At 40.8% G+C, this 16,343-nt stretch overlaps 1 protein-coding gene and 1 pseudogene across 1 annotated transcript in view; both read left to right on the top strand.

The window, feature by feature from the left end:
- Window positions 1–2,849, top strand: part of LOC102819123 (zinc finger protein 449-like) — an 11,639-nt gene extending 8,790 nt beyond the window's left edge. Inside the window, exons 2-4 of the mRNA XM_006877445.1 lie at window positions 1,255–1,459; window positions 1,656–2,546; window positions 2,818–2,849. Of these exons, the coding sequence (XP_006877507.1) occupies window positions 1,255–1,459; window positions 1,656–2,546; window positions 2,818–2,849 (1,128 nt within the window). The remainder of the gene's footprint in view (window positions 1–1,254; window positions 1,460–1,655; window positions 2,547–2,817) is intronic.
- A 1,454-nt stretch (window positions 2,850–4,303) lies between these two features.
- Window positions 4,304–4,854, top strand: LOC102818758 (annotated as a pseudogene).
- The last annotated feature ends 11,489 nt before the right edge of the window (window positions 4,855–16,343 follow it).

Genomic DNA, 16,343 nt, shown 5'->3' with positions numbered 1-16,343 from the left:
TGAGGTCTCTTTCCCTCCTTACAGCCTTCTCCTTCTCTTTCCTGTGTTAAAAAACACAAGAACAAAAAGCAAACAAGAAAAGTTCAAGGCCTGCTTTTGGGCTGAGTATCTGTCGGCCGCTTGGTTTTAAGTAGGTACTGTCTCTTTAAATTTCGAGGGGATCTATGCACATGCATAGTAGAACCCTCCGAGGGTGGGGCTGGAGTATCCACCAGCTCAGGGACCCCTATAGTCACCAGAATGGAGGTACGCAGACAGCAAGGGACCAACAAAAAGATACCAAAAAAAAAAGAAAAAAAAGTATGTCCACACCTCTATCTCTTCGGCTCTGTCAGGCGTCCGTGGATGCTCTGATCCTTGCCCCACTTGGCCCCACACAAAATGGCTGCTCCTGGAACAGCTGAGCGTCCTGAACCAGGAAGCAATTGATTTCTTGCTTCTGCCACAAACTCCCCAGCTGTAAGTCTTCCAACCTTCTAGATATTCATTTATATGTGGTTCAGAGTACTGGGACCATTCCCTGAGCCTTCTTGGTCCTGTATTCTGTGTTGTTCTCAGCAGAGCTCTTCACTACACTTCCACCCGATCCGCCATCTTTTTCCGGAATTGACAAGTCACTTCTGATTCACAGATGTACCATTAGTATATAACAGCCTAATTTCTTATAACAGTTGCTTTATATTGCAAAATCTTTGGGGGATGGTACTTGGTGGTTCTAAGTGGGCATTAGGACCACAGCAAGAGCTGTGAGCCTAAAGCCAGGTTTCTTGTCCAAACAGTGCAGGGCCTTCCAAAGCATTCTGATGTCAGAGATGGATTCCATTGGGGCATCTCATCTTTCTCTCTCTCCTGGGTTTTGCTTATTAACTAAGACTCTAGCTACCAATGGTCCAGACTTGGACTACCCAATACAGCAACCGCTAGTCATGTGTGGCCACTGAGCACCTGAAGTGTATCCCAGTCCACACTGACATATGTATACGTGTGAAATGTACAACAGAGCCCAAAGGCTCAGTACAGAGAAGTATGCGAGATACTTCAGTAATAACATATTGATTATACACTGAACTCATGACATTCTTCGTATTCTGGGTTAAGTAAACCAGTCTCTTGACATTGGCTTCTGCTGTTTTTTTTCTATTGTTTTTGCATGGACATTAGACCATGTAAAGGTACCTGTGTGTCTTACTTTATGTTTCCACTATGCAGTGCTGGTCTGGACGCTAGACTGATGGGTTCTGTCATTTTCCCCAGGTCAATGGGCAGGATATGCCCTTGGAGGAAGTGGCACTTGTGGCAACTCCACATAAACTCCCAAACCTCCATCAGGAGTTACCTGAGACCCACGTTCCGGGACCTTCCCAGAAGGCCACAGTGGCAGAGGTGTGGCTCCCACAGGCAGGGACACATAACCTGAACTGTGGTGATGTTAGGAAATGTCCACCCTTTCCTGAGCCAGGTAAGACCTAGATCCATCGTTTTGTTTCGTTCTGTTTGTTTCTGTTCTGAGAGGATATGCTCTTCTGGATTGGGTTTGGGATAGAAAGAGTGATTACCTAATGGAAATGAACCACATGCTTGAGATCAAATAGCATTTGGTTGTATTATACTTCTTGGAACATGATAACATCAGCAGTTTGTATTTGTCCTCTTAGGTTTTGATACTGAGACAAAAAATGAAGAGAACATTTCACAACAGAAGAATCTGGACGGGAATGCTCTTCTTGCTCGTGACTTACCTCCAGACTGTGAACAATTAGATAATAAATGGGTAAACCTTCCAGGTTTATCCAAGCTTGGAGATGGTCAGAACCACCCTGTAGGAGAAACCCCTAGAAGTTCTAATCTGGAAGAGCCTGTCACCCTTAGACCCAGTAAGGAAGAGGGTGCAGGAGAGAAACCTCACAAATGTTCTCATTGTGGTAAATGTTTTGCTCGGAAGTCACTACTTACTGGGCACCAGATTATTCATTCAGGAGCAGAACGTCATAAGTGTCCTGAATGTTTGAAAACCTTCCTTCGTAGGTCAGACTTTAACAGACATCAACGAATTCACACAGGAGAGAAGCCCTATGAATGTACCATATGTAAAAAGCGATTCACTAGGAGGTCACACCTTATAGGGCACCAGGGAACTCATTTTAAAGCAAAAACATATAAATGCCTGGAGTGTGGGAAATATTTTCATCACACATCAAGTTTTCAAAGACATCAGAAAATTCATACAAGTGAAAGACCTTATAAATGTAGTACTTGTGGGAAAGGCTTTATTCGACCGAGTGCTCTCACTCTGCACCAGATAACTCACACTGATGAGAGACCTTTTCAGTGTAATTACTGTGAGAAAAGCTTTAGACACAAATCAAGTTTTCTTATTCATGAAAGACTTCATACAGGGGAGACACCATACAAGTGTAATTATTGTTCTCAAAGCTTCAGACAGAGATTAAGCCTCACTATGCACAAAGTCACTCACTTAACAGAAGATTTCATGAAACACTTGAAGGAATCCCCTCCTTCAGAAGTTCATAGTGGTGGTGGTGCTGGTGATGGTGGTGCTGGTGCTGGTGGTGCTGCTGCTGCTGGTGGTGATGGTGATGGTGGTGCTGGTGCTGGTGCTGGCGGTGGCGGTGGCGGTGGTAGTGGTGGTGGTGGCGGTGGTGGTGGTAGTGGTGGTGGTGGTGATGTGCCCGGAAATGGGTTCTGACTCATAGCAGAAGTTCACAGTAGCTTTTTAAAATCTTAACTTGCAAAAATGAATTTGTCTTGAAAAAACAGTTCTGTTTGAGCTGTAAGATTAGCCTCCCTCCCTTCTAGAGACCCATTTTCCAAGTAGTATGCACTATTGAATATTCTGTCTCCATAGTGCTTATGTCTTCATTGCATTGATTAGTTATTGTTGTTGTTAAGTGCATTTGAGTAGGCTCTAACCCATAGAGACCCTGTGTAGGGTTTTTGAGGAGCATCTGGTGAGCTTGCGGTTGAACCTTGAGGTTCAAACCAAATTTGCAGCCCAGCACATTTACCCACAGCATCACACCAGGACTCCTATATACTACTTAACATTTCAAAGAGATAAAGGCATATACAAATATGTAAAAAATAAGGTTTATAAGTACCAGGTATGTAAACTTTAATATGTGCTATGAAAAATAAATGAAATGTTTCTAAGTGCATGGTGTACATATAGTGTGTTTTCATAAGTACCATCTTATTTTCATTTCATTAATTTATGATAAAAACATTTAAGATTATTAATATTTATGGTTTTATATATATATATGGATTCGGGCCCAGATTATGTATTTCATACATAATTTTTATTAATTGTTCATAATTTCATTTTCATTTTTCTGCCTCAAGAGTTGGGACAGTGTTGGCATTCTCTCTCTCTCTCTCTTTTTTTTTTAATGCTTTATGTGAATTATGTGATAGTTTACATGGGAGAACATTAGCTTTACAATTTATCCTATCGTCTATCATTTCATTGCCATGGTTACAATTCCTTCCATGCATCATTAACCAACCAAATGGTATACCCTGCAAGCCTGCGCCCCCTCATCCCGCCCCCATCTAAAGTCCCCAGCCGCTCCATCTCTCCATATCATCATCTCTTTTTCCATCTCAGGCATCACTACTTCTCTGGGTAGGGTCCTGCTCTCCACTCTTCTCCCTTAATGGTCCTAGGGATTTTCGCTCCTAGACTGCAAAGTCCATCACTCCCCTCCTTTTGCTAAAAAATTTCCACCTTTACATTTCCAACCCACACAATCAGTAATGGACTAGTGGTCCCTCACGTTGGTCTGGGGTATATACCAGAGCTCCTTTACTCAGGTAGTGCAGTGGTTAAGAATCGGCCTGCAAACCTCAGGGTCAGCAGTTTGAAACTACCAGCTGTTCCGCGGGAGAAAGATGAGGCTTTCTGCTTCCGTAAAGATTGACAGCATCGGAAACCCTGTACCGGGTGACTATGAGTCGGAACCAACTCCATGGCACTTAACAACAACAACATTGGCAAATTACTGAGTGATTCAGAAAGCATCAAAAGAAGGAAGGAATACTAACTGTACCAAAAAGAAATGTTGGCTGTTCAACCATTTCAAGAGGTAGCATAAAACCAATAGCCAATAATCATGGGTGCGGCTAGTGGATCACAAGCGGAGAAGCGGGTGCAGCCCGGTTTCCCCCAGACACCCCTCCCCCTCAGGATCAAGCCACACCCGTCTGCCGGCCAGGCCTACCCCACAAACTGTCCCCTGCGGGGTGGCTCTGGGCATCCTTCAGCAGAGCCCCTGCACCCAGCATGGGTAGCCAGAGCTCTAAGGCTCCTCGGGGCCACGTGAACGCCGAGGAGGTAGCAGGAGTTTCCCCGGCCAAAGCCAGCGGACATGAGAACGGCCACGGGAAGAGCAAAGGAGACATCCTCCAAGGGGGAAGGGGAGTCACCCCCTGTGAACGGTACAGATGAGGCAGCTGGGGCCACCGGCGATGCCACCGAGCCAGTACCCCGCTCTCAAAGCACTGAGGCCAAGAGGAAGGCTCCTGCCAAGGAGACCCCCAAGAAGTTCTCTTTCAAATTGAGCCGCCTGTCCTTCAAGAGAAATTGGCAGGAGGGTGGAGGTGATTCCTCTGCCTCCTCCCACAGGAGAAGAGCAGGAGCAGGGGGAGATTGGTGCCTGCAGTGAGGAGGGCACTGCCCAGGAAGGGAAGGCTGCCACCCCGGAGAGCAAGGAGCACCAGACCAAGGGGGCAGAGGCCAGTGCTGCTTCCAAGGCAGGAGATGCAAAAAAGGAGGCAGGGCCTCAGGCTGCAGAGACTACTAATTTGACTTTTAAAATCAATAATTTTTTGTAGTTAATTTATCAACTCTACATCCAATCTACACACAGAAAGTCAAAAAACAGCCTCCTCTAAGCCTCTCTTTCAGGCTGAGTGAAATCTGTTCCTTCACTCCTTTCAAAAGGACTCTCAAAATTCACTTCAACTTGTCGCATCCCAATATACTATCTTCATGAAGCTAAATGGCTGAGTCATACCCTGACAAGGTGGCCAGAGTGTCCCAGAGTCAATCCTGTAAATCTGCAATAGTGTATGTACTAAAGGAGTCCTGGTGTGGTGCTGAGGGCTAATGCGTTGGACTGATGCAAAAGGTCGGCGGTTCAAGCTCACCAGCCACTCTTTGAAAACCCTATACAGGATCGCTATGGGTTGGAACCGACTTGATGGCACTCAACGGCAAAAACAACACTTTAAGTACGTATCCCAATCATGGTTCCTTTCCAGCTTCCATTGTCTCGCCTGCAACTATCATGATTTTGTAAGGAATGCCTTTTGTTTTCCATCTTCTATAATGGACATGTGACTGAAACCTTTGGATTCCATATGGCCTCATGATGATTATACCCTTTATCCACATGATTTGTTTTTGTCTTGTCTTTGTCCTGTTTAAGACTTAATAATAAAGGGATCTTTATAAAACATATTTCAATTTGGGTTATTTCCTCACTCCCCTAAATAGAAATAGAGTGGCAATGACTTTGAATCTATAGAAGAAACACTCAGGCGAACAAATGATTTTTGGAAGGTAAGTGCTTATTTATTATAAATGGAAACAATTACTCATTTGAAAAGGTTTTATAAAGACACATCTCTTACCTGTATGACATCATCAACATCATACACAGTAGGCCAAACAGTATAATCTCAGGCAAAACCAACCAATACATAGAATGCAAACAAGTATCTTTGTAACTACTAATGAAAATGATCAAAATGAAAGCATGCTATAATATTCAATATTCGCAACTTTTCCGTTTTTGAATCTGCTCAATTTATATTATACTAGAAAGTGTACAAATATGTCTCATGAAGTAGCACTGGATGAAAATATCAATCATGTTCTTCAACGCCTTCTTCGTGGGAAGAGTGATCAAATGGTGCTTGAAATCTTCTGTAAGCTTATACTTTGTGTTTTCCAACAAGATGAGAGCAAACAATTTCCATCTCTTAAGCAGCCAGCAGTAACTCAACTTCAATCTAATTATCCCAAGTGCCTTGGAACAACCTGGAAAATCATACAATAGAAAACATTTTCTACATTTGCATGAAATTAAATGTTATAATTTTATTCTCAAAAATTCCGTCCGTTCTTTTCTCTTTTTCTGATGACTCGTTTGTATAGCTTTATTTACTTTCCTTCAAACACTATTCAACAGGAGTGAATTCCTCTGCTGTGAGTAAGGTGGCCTGAGTTATTTAGAACAGATCTTAGATCCAGTGAAATTCTATGACCCAAGGAGCAAATATTACAATCATACTAGTGAAACAAATTATTCCTACTATACAAAATAGGTGGAGTAGAAATCAAGAACCGGAGATGTCAGTCAGTATAGGAGAAGAATAATTCTCTCTTAAGCCATCATAACCCTATTTAGTGCCTGTCTTAGTTAACCTAATGCTGCAATAACAGAAATAGCTCAAGTGGGTGGATTTAACAAACAATTTTTTCCTCACAGTGTAAGAGGCTAGAAGTTCAAATTCAGAGTGCTGACTCGAGGGAAAGCCTTTCTCTTTCTGTCATTTCTGGAGTAAAGTCCTTGTCTTTTCAGCTTCCTGGTGACCTGTATCTCTCCATGTGTTTTGGCATCTATTTTATCCAAACTCTCCTGGCCTAATCTGTTGCTTTTATCTCTTGTAGGAGATTGACTCAAAACATACCCCACACTATTCCTGCCCCATTAAAAGAACATTCACTCTCAAACGGGATCTTAACCAGAGGTGGCATAAAGGTTAGGATTTACAACATATGTTGGGGGGATGTGCACAATTCAATCCATAACATTCAATCCTTTATCCCCCTGCAACATTCTTAGCCTTGACAAATGCAAAACACATTCAACACATCACATCATCCCAAAAGGCTCTCTAAGTCCAAAATATCATCTTCTGGATCATCTAAATATGGGTGAGACATTAGATATCTTCTATCCTAGGGCAAAATTCCTCTTCATTTTTCAACCTGTCAAATCTAGACTACAAGTTATTTGTTTTCAAAATACAATGATAAACAAGTACAAGACAGACATTTTCATTACAGATGGGAGAAATTAAAGGGAAGGAAAGGAAAGCAGACACTAAACAAATCCCAAATTCAGATGCATGGTTTGCATTAGCACTCAGGGCTTGAACTAATTCTCTGTTCTCCAGGACCATCTGGGCAATGGGCTTGGGGAGCCAAGAGACTTTGGCCCCACCCAATGAAACCAAGAAGGCTCTGCTTTTGTGTTCCTTCCAATAGTTCTGCTGATGTCCAAATTATTACAAGGATGGTCCTTTCCTTTTCTTGGAGGACAACAGATGTATCTCCTATAGCCTGTTTCCTGGCTATTGAATTCCAAGAGATAGGCAGTTGTCTTTCTTTTCATCCTACCTCTGACCTCTTCAGTTTAAGCTGATGGATTTTCTGCTGTGGTAGTTGGTTATATCCATTAGACACAGGCTAAATCTCTTTAACAAAAACTTGTGTAACCACGTCATTGGTGACCATTATACAATATGCATCCTTAGTTTGTATAACAGAATTTTCCAGATCATTAAGTTTTGTTTTCATTTTTTAAAAAAGTTTTTATTGTGAATTGAGTGATAGTTCACATGGGAGAACATCGTTTTACACTCATTGTTTCATTGCAATGATTACAATCCCCTTTGTGCATAATCATTCAACAGTATTTACTTCTATTCCTTCTGGATGTTTTTTGTTTGTTTTGGTGGTGGTGGTGGGGTGTATACAAAAACACTCAGAAATATATAATAATTGAAACAACCAAAGGGCCCATTCTGCAAGCCTGCCTTCTGGCCGCCAGCTCTCAGTCTTTCTCTTTCCGTGAGTCTAGAGTCCTCAGCTGCTCCCTCTCTCCATGTCCTCATCTCTGCCTCTGTCTCTGGTGTCACTGTTTCTCTGGCTAGGGTCCCACATTTCGCTTGTGCTCTTCTTTAATGATCCTAGGGTCATCTGTTCCTGGACTGTAAGATTAACTACTCCCCTCTTTTTGCACAATTCATTTGTAAGTCCATCTCTTTTCTCTCACATTTTACTATAAGCAGCAAGGAGAAACTGCATGGCCTCATTAAGATCTTGCTTAGAAATCTCATCATCCAGCTCTCCAATGTCATCACTTAGAAGTGATACCTTCTGCCGAGCATTTGAACATAATTCTGGTAAGTTCTGTGCCAATGAATAGAAAGCATCACCCATCCTCCATTGTTCAATCACACACTCATCATTTCCTATTAAAGCATCAGCAGAAACACATTTAACATCCACATTTTTAGCACCATTTGTTGTATTCCAATATGACAAAAGAGACTTTCTATAAATCGCCTCCCATCTTTCGGAGCCCTCATAAGGATTGCCTATGACATCTATAATTGTACCAACAGTCTCTTAAAGGCAATCTATTGTGTGCCGTTGAGTCAGTTCTGACTCATAACAACCCTGTATAGTGTTCCCAAGGAGTTTCTGGTGGATTTGAACCACCAACTTTGTGGTTAGCAGTTCAATGCTTATCCTGTTGTTGTTGTTGTTAAGTGCCGTCGAGTCGGTTCCGACCCATAGCGACCCTGTACAGGGTTGCCGAGGCTATAAATCTTTACAGGAGCAGAAAGCCTCATCTTTCTCCCGCGGAGCAGCTGGTAAGTTTCGAACTGCTGACCTTGCGGTTCACAGCCCGATTCGTAACCACTACGCTACCAGAGCTCCTTAAGGCAATCTAGGTTTCCATTATTGTTGCTATTGCTGTTAGGTGTCCTTAAGGCTGTTCCAACTGATAGGAAACTACATACAACAGAATGAAATACTGCCTGGTTCTGTGTCATCCTCACAATCACTGCTACTTGTAGTTATGTTGCAGCCACTGCGTCAATTTATCTCATTGAGGGTCTTCCTTTTTTTCATTAACCCTTTACTTCACCAACCATGATGAAGTAATAATCCAGAGATTATTCCCTTCTGATAACATGTCCAAAGTACCTGAGACAAAGTCTCACCATTCTCCCTTCTAATTAGCATTCTGCTGTATCTCTTCCAAGACAGATTTGTTCATTCTTCTGGCAATCCATGGTGTATACAACACTCTTCATCAACACCACAATTCAGAGGTATACATTCCTCTTCGGTCTTCCTTATTCATTGTGCAGCTTTTACATGCATGAAGCAATTGAAAGCACCTTAGTCCACAAAGTGATATTTTTGTTTATTAACACTTTCAAGAGGCCTTTTATAATTTTGCCCAATGCAATCCATTGGTTTATTTATTTTTTTTTTTAAGGTTTTTATTGTGGATTGAGTGAAAGTTTTCAGGGCACATCATCGGTTTCACATTCAAACTTTCATATACCTTGTTTCATTACATTGATTATAATCCCCTCCACATACCATCAGTTAACAGAGTTTCTCTATATCCTCTTTAGCTTTTTTTGGGGAAATCCATTGTTTTTTGACTGTTGCTTCCATTGATCTTAACTGCAGATCCAGGTAAAATGAAATCCTTGACAACTTCAATATTTTCTGCATTTATCATAATGTTGCTTATTCATTCCATTGTAAGGCTTTTGCTTTATGTTCATGTATAATGTGCACTGAAGGCTATATATTTTTTATCTTCATTAGTTACTGCTTCAAGTCCCTGTCACTTTTAGTAAGCAAGGTTGTGTCATCTGCATATTGCAAAATACTAATGAACCTTCCTCCAATCCTGATGCTGTATTCCTCTTTATGAAACTTAGCTTCTCAGTCGACTTGCTCAGCATACAAATTGAATACGTATGGTGAAAAGACACAACTCTGATGCACACTTTTTCTGATTCTGAACCACAAAGTGCACCCTTGTTCTTTTCATACAACTGCCTTTGGGTCTATCTATGTACAGGCTCTGCAAAGGCACAATTATATGTTCTGGAATTTTCGCTCTTCAAAATGTTATCCATAATTTCTTACAATCCACACCATCAGATGCCTTTGCATAGATAATATAATACAGGTAAATATCTTTCTGGTATTCTTTGTTGTCACTCAACAATTCATCTGACATCAGCAACACTATCCCTCATTCCACACCCCCTTTCTTCTAAGTGTGGCTTGAATTTCTGGCAGTTGCCTGCAGACATATTGCTACAACTGTGTTTTAATTGTCTTCAACTTTTACATGAGTGTAATATTATGTTGTTTGATAATTTTCCCATTCTGTTGGATCACCTTTCTTTTGAAAGGGCACATATATGGATCTCTTCCAGTCAGTTGGCCAGGTAATTGTCTTCCAAACATTTTGGCATGGAAGAGTGAGCAGTTCTAGTATGGCATCTATTGGCTCAAACACCTCGACTGATATTCTGTTAATTCTTGGAGCCCTGTTTTTCACCAATGCCTTCAGGAGAAAGCATTTCCTCCTTCAATATTATTGGTTCTTGATCACAGGCTATCTCTTGAAATGAATGAATATTGGCCAATTGTTTTTGGTAGGATGACTTTGTGTATTCTTTCTGTCTTCTTTGATGCCTCTTGGGTCATTCAATATTTTGCCCATAGAATCGTTCAGTAATTCAAGACTTGGTTTTTTTCTTCAGTACTTTCAGCTTAAGAAATGCCAAACCATTTTGGTTTACTAGTTTCAGGTCTTTGCACATTTCATTATGATCACTGTACTTTTTCTTGAGCTATCCTTTGAAATATTCTGTTCAGCACTTGAATGGAATTTCTTCCACTGATCTTAGTACTCTACATTCAAGAGCAAGTTTGAGAGCCTCTTCTGACATACATTTTGGTCTTTTCATTCTTTTCTGTCTCTTTCATGATCTTTTGTTTTCTTCATTTATGATGTCCTTGTTTGGTTTTTATTCATAGTTCAAGGTGTTCAATATATTCATGAGCAGGTCTCAAAATTCATGTGAGATATACTCAAGGTTGTATTTTGCCTCTCATGGATTTGTTTAAATTTTCTTTAGTTTCAGTGTAAACTTGCATATGAACAATTGATGATCTGTTCCATAATAGGCCCTTGGATTTATTCTAATAATATTGACCTTTTCCTTGCCTATTTCTACATATTTTCTTCTCCTTGTCTATTTCCAATTCCTGTGCATTTCATCTAGCAAGGTCCATGTGTATAGTTGCCATTGTTCATGTTATCGAGAAAAGATATTAGCACTGAATAAGTCTTGCAAAATTATATCATGTGACCAGTGGCATCATTTCTATCATCAAGGCCATATTTTCTTTCCTATTTCTTTCCAATTTTTGCCATCTAATCACCAACAATTATCAATACATTTTGGTTGCATGTTTGATCAATTTCAGACTGAAGATGTTGGTAGAAATCTTCAATTTCTTCATCTTGGCTCTAGTGGATGGTGCATGGATTTGAATAACAGTCATATAATCGGATCTTCCTTTTATCCTATCACTGACAGTACTATACTTCAGAACAGAACCCAAAATGTTCTTTTTGACAATGAATTTGTAGTTTATGGCATAGTAGGTCATATGATTTTCAAATTTAAAAATGGCCCAAACTAGACTCTTTCAGCTCATTAATGCCTATGATATTTATCTTCAAGTGCTCCATTTCATTGTTGACTACTTTCAATTTTCCTTTATTCATATTTCACATATTCCATGTTCTGATCACTAATGAATATATATAGCTGGTTTTTTCTGTTTGAGTTGTGCCACATCAGCAAATGAAGGCCCGACTACTTTGAGGCAGCTCTTCCCCAGTCATATTTTGAGTGCCTTCCAAAGTATCAGTGTTCTGCTGCTATCTATAACTGTGCTAGTTATGTGGTGCTGATATAATAGAAATGCTACAAGTGGATTCTTTAATAAAAAGAAATTTGTTCTTTAACAGTTTAGGAGAGTAGAAGTCCAAACTCAGGGAACTAGCTCTAGGGAAAGGCTTTCTCTCTCTGGTGGCTCTGGGGAAAGGTCCTCGTCTCTTTTCAACGTCTCTTGGAGATCTCCATGTGTTTTAGCATCAATCGTCCCCTGGATCAAGGAAGCTCTCTGCACAGGGACGCTGGATACAAAACACATACACTACTCCTAGCTCTTTTTTCTTGGTAGTAGCAATTTCTCTCTCTCTGCTGGCTTCTCTCTCCTTTTATCTGTTGCAAGATAAAAGGTGCTGCAGTACACACCCCAACGAAGCTTCCCTTACATCTGATTAGGGCTGTGACCCTTGATCTTCTTACAACTGATTGGCTTATCACATTGAATTATGTCGTAGATCATTACATAGTAGGCTAATTGCATCATTACACAACTGCCAAGTCACTGAGAATCATGACACAGTCACATTTACACATATTTTAGGATCCACACTTCAATCCATGACATAACACTTCCACTGGCCAATTTTTTCAGAATTAGATCTCCAGGTCCTTCTTCCTTGTCTGCTTTAGTCTTGAAGTTCTGCTGGAGCCTGTCCACCACGTATGGCCCTGCTGGCATGTGAAATACTGGTGGCACAGCGTCCAGCATCATGCAGGCGACCACAGTACAGCAAACTGACAGACAAGTGGTGGTGCTGAAGAAGTCTTCCATTTTCTACCCATTGTTGTTGTTGTTGTGAAGTGCTATCGAGCCGGTTCTGACTCATGTTGTTGTTGTTAAGTGCCGTGGAGTCGGTTCCGACCCACAGCGACCTTGTATAGGGTTTCCAAAAAGCAGCTGAACCGCCAACCTTGCAGTTCAAACGGCTTTGCAGTCTGGCGCATTAACCCACAGCACCACCCCAGGACTCCATGGTGACCCTGTAAAGGGTTTCTGAGGAGCAGCTGGTGGGTTTGCACCACCAACCAAGGTAACTTACAACTCTTCCAACCTGTATTCATTTTCACAATCCTTCCACAATTTAAGGATTTATTAGAGTAGTAGCCCACTCTTCTGGTACCAAATGATTTTCGTTTTCTACCACCACCACCACTGCTGCCATAACAGATACACTATTAAGTGGATGGCATCATGCAGGAAGAAAGCGAAAGGTCATTAAGAAAGGAAAGAAAGAAAAGACCAAATGGATGTCAGAAGAGACTCTGGAACTTGTTCTTGAATGTAGAGAAGCTAAAGCAAAGGTGATGAAGTAAAAGAGCTAAATACAGAGTTTCAAAGGGCAGTTTGAAAAGACAAAGCCAAGTATTACAATGAAATGGTCAAAGACCTAGAGTTAGGAAAACAAAAGGGAAAAACACTTCTCTAGCTGAAAGAACTGAAAGAAAAAAATTCAAACCTCAGGTTGCAATATTGAAAGATCCTATGACCAAAATGCTGAATGACACAGGAAGCATCAAAAGAAGTTGGAAAGAATATACAATCACTATACCAAAACGAATTGCTCAATGTTCAATCATTTCAAGAGGTAGCATAATTATGATCAACAACTGATGTTCTTGAGGGAAAAGATCCAAGCTGCACTGAATGCACTGGTGAAAAACAAGGCTTCAGGAACTGACGAAACATTAAAATGTTTCAACCAAATGATAAAGCTCTGAAGGCGCTTACTCATCTTTGTGACTTTTGAAAGACAACTATCTGGCCAACCAATTGGATGAGATTCTTATTTGTGCCCATTCTCAGGAAAGATGACCCAACAGAATGCGGAGATCACTGAACAATATTGCTAATATCACAGGTAAGTAAAATTTTGTTAAAGATAATTTTAAATGATTGCATTAACAGGGAGTTGCCAAAATTTCAAGCTGGATTCAGAAAAGGAAGTGGACGACGGATATCATTGCTGACGTCAAGACGGATCTTGGCTGAAAGCAGAGAACACCAGAAAGATGTTTACCTGTGCTTTATTGACTACGCAAAAGCATTTAGCTGTGTGGATCATAACAAACTATGGATAACATTGAGAAGAGTGGGTACTACAGAACACTTAATTGTGCTCGTGAGGACCCTGTACATAGACCAAGAGGCAGTCGTTCAAACAGAACAAGGGACGATGAATGGTTTTATATCAGGAAAGGCGTGCACCAGGGTTGTATTCTGTCATCATACTTAATCAATCTTTATGATGAGCAAATAATCCGAGAAGCTGAATTATATGAAAAAGAATGTAGCATCAGGATTGGTGGAAGACTCATTAACAACTTGCAATATGCAAGTGATACAACCTTGCTTGCCGAAAGCAAAGAGGACTTTAAATATTTCCTGATGAAGGTCAAAGACCACTGCCTTCAGCAGGGGGTTGCTACTCAATATAAAGAAAACAAAATGCCTCACCACTGGACCAATAAATAACATCATGATAAACAGAGAAAAGATTGAAGTTGTCAAAGACTTCATTTTGCTTGGATTCCTTTCACTTAGAGAATGTTAGTTCCCATACTAAACTTTCAGTAGGGCTTGTTTTTCACTCTCTTTTATACTGCCCCACTACATGAGGTAATATGGCAGAGGCTCAGGACTGTTAACTTACCTAGTGCCACGCATTTAAGAGCATGGACTTGATGACAGACAGATAGGAAGTCAAGACTCAGCGCTGACCCTTCAGGCCGGAAGCAGAGCTCATCTCTGTGGCTCAATTTTCAGCCAAACAATAGGTCTATACAGTTAACAGTAACACTAGGGAGGTATGCACTTCTATGAAGAATCAATCATTTGCTATAAAAAGGTAGCATATGTCCAAGGACAAAGTTTAGAAGACAGGAAGGATTAAGAAACGTGGAATGGAAATGAGAAACATACAGAAGAGGTAGGATAGGTTACATACAGTACATTGTAGGGATTGCAATCAATGACATAAAACAAACTGTATGAATTGTTAAATGGAAAACTAATTTGCTTTGTAAAGTTTCATCCAATTCACAAGAAAAAAAACCCTACAAATAAAAGGCTCAGCTCTGACTCTAACAGGTTAAAGGACCTTGGGCAAGTCACTATCCTCTGAAACAGTCAGTTTTCTCATCTGTAAGCTAAGAATAATTAAGTCATATAAATAAAACACAAAGAACAAGGGATGCTCTTCCGGCATCCTGGCAGAGTAGCATTCAACTGCTAATACACACGGGTCCAATAGAGCCCACTTATCCATCCCAGGAAGGAGATATAACATGGGTCAAATCATCACCTCTCAAAAATAAGCTATATACGAAAGCATATGACATCACCCTTTAAACTACTTTCACCAGATGTCAGCCTTAACATGGGAGATTAGTATTATAAACAACAAAAAAATCTAAGGATTCATTCTCTCTAACCCAGTGCTGTTGAGTTGAGTCAAACTCATAGTAATCCTATAGGAGTGAGGAGACCTACTCCGTAGGGTTTCCCAGGCTGTCAGTCTTTGTGGAAGCAGGCTGCCTCATCTGCCTCCCTCTAAGTGGCTAGTGGGTTTAAAGAGCCAACTTTTCAGTCAGCAGCCCAGGCTTAACAAACTATGCCACTCGGGCTCCTAGGACCTTAAAATCTGCCACATGCCACGTGCTGTTGTTGTTGTTAGGTGCCATCGAGTCGGTACTGACTCATAGCGACCCTATGCACAACAGAGCCTATGCACAACAGAACAAAACACTGCCCGATCCCAGGCCAACCTCAGTACTGTTGCCACACTTGAGCCTATTGATGCTGCCACTTTGCCACATAGGTCAGGTAAGTTTTATTTTATTTATTTTGGCTTCTGATTTAGAAAGAAACACCATCACCTAGGAGACATTGTTGCCAAAATCTTTAAGTTAAATTGATTTAGTTCATTTCGAAATCGAACTTGCAGTTGTTAGGAAACACAAGGGATATGGGAACAAATTAAATGACATCATAATAAAATAATTGTTGTTGATGTTATGTGTTGTCAAGTCGGTTTCGACTCACAATGACCCTGTATTGGGTTTCCAAGGAGCAGCTGGTTAGCTTGAACTGCCAACCTTGCAATTCAAAGCGACCTTGCAGTCCAGTGCATTAGCCTGCAGCTCCACACCAGACCGCCAATAAAACAATTAGAGTTATCCAAAAGGTGAAGCAATCTAAAAATCCACTTTTAACAAACTCAGTGTTATGGGAATAAAAAGGTGGAAGGTAGAAGTTTCAGATGAAAACAACCTAAAGAGTCCTGGAGTGACGCTTTAGGATAAGCACTGTGTGAAGTCGATTTGAATAGCAAGGTTGGTGGTTCAAACTCACCAGCAGCTCCTCAGAAACCTTATACAGGGTCACCGTGAGTCAGAATTGACTCAACGGCACTTAATGAGTACAACAGAGGCGTAATATACAAATGCAATGTAAGTTTAATGCACATACCTATTCTAATAATAGCTATAAAAGATATGTGAGGGATAAGTGGGGAAATTTG

Source organism: Chrysochloris asiatica, unplaced genomic scaffold (assembly GCF_000296735.1).
Source record: "Chrysochloris asiatica unplaced genomic scaffold, ChrAsi1.0 scaffold00498, whole genome shotgun sequence".
Lineage (NCBI taxonomy): Eukaryota > Metazoa > Chordata > Mammalia > Afrosoricida > Chrysochloridae > Chrysochloris > Chrysochloris asiatica.
Note: the sequence above shows the minus strand (reverse complement) of the source record. Positions and strands in the feature narration are given on the sequence as shown.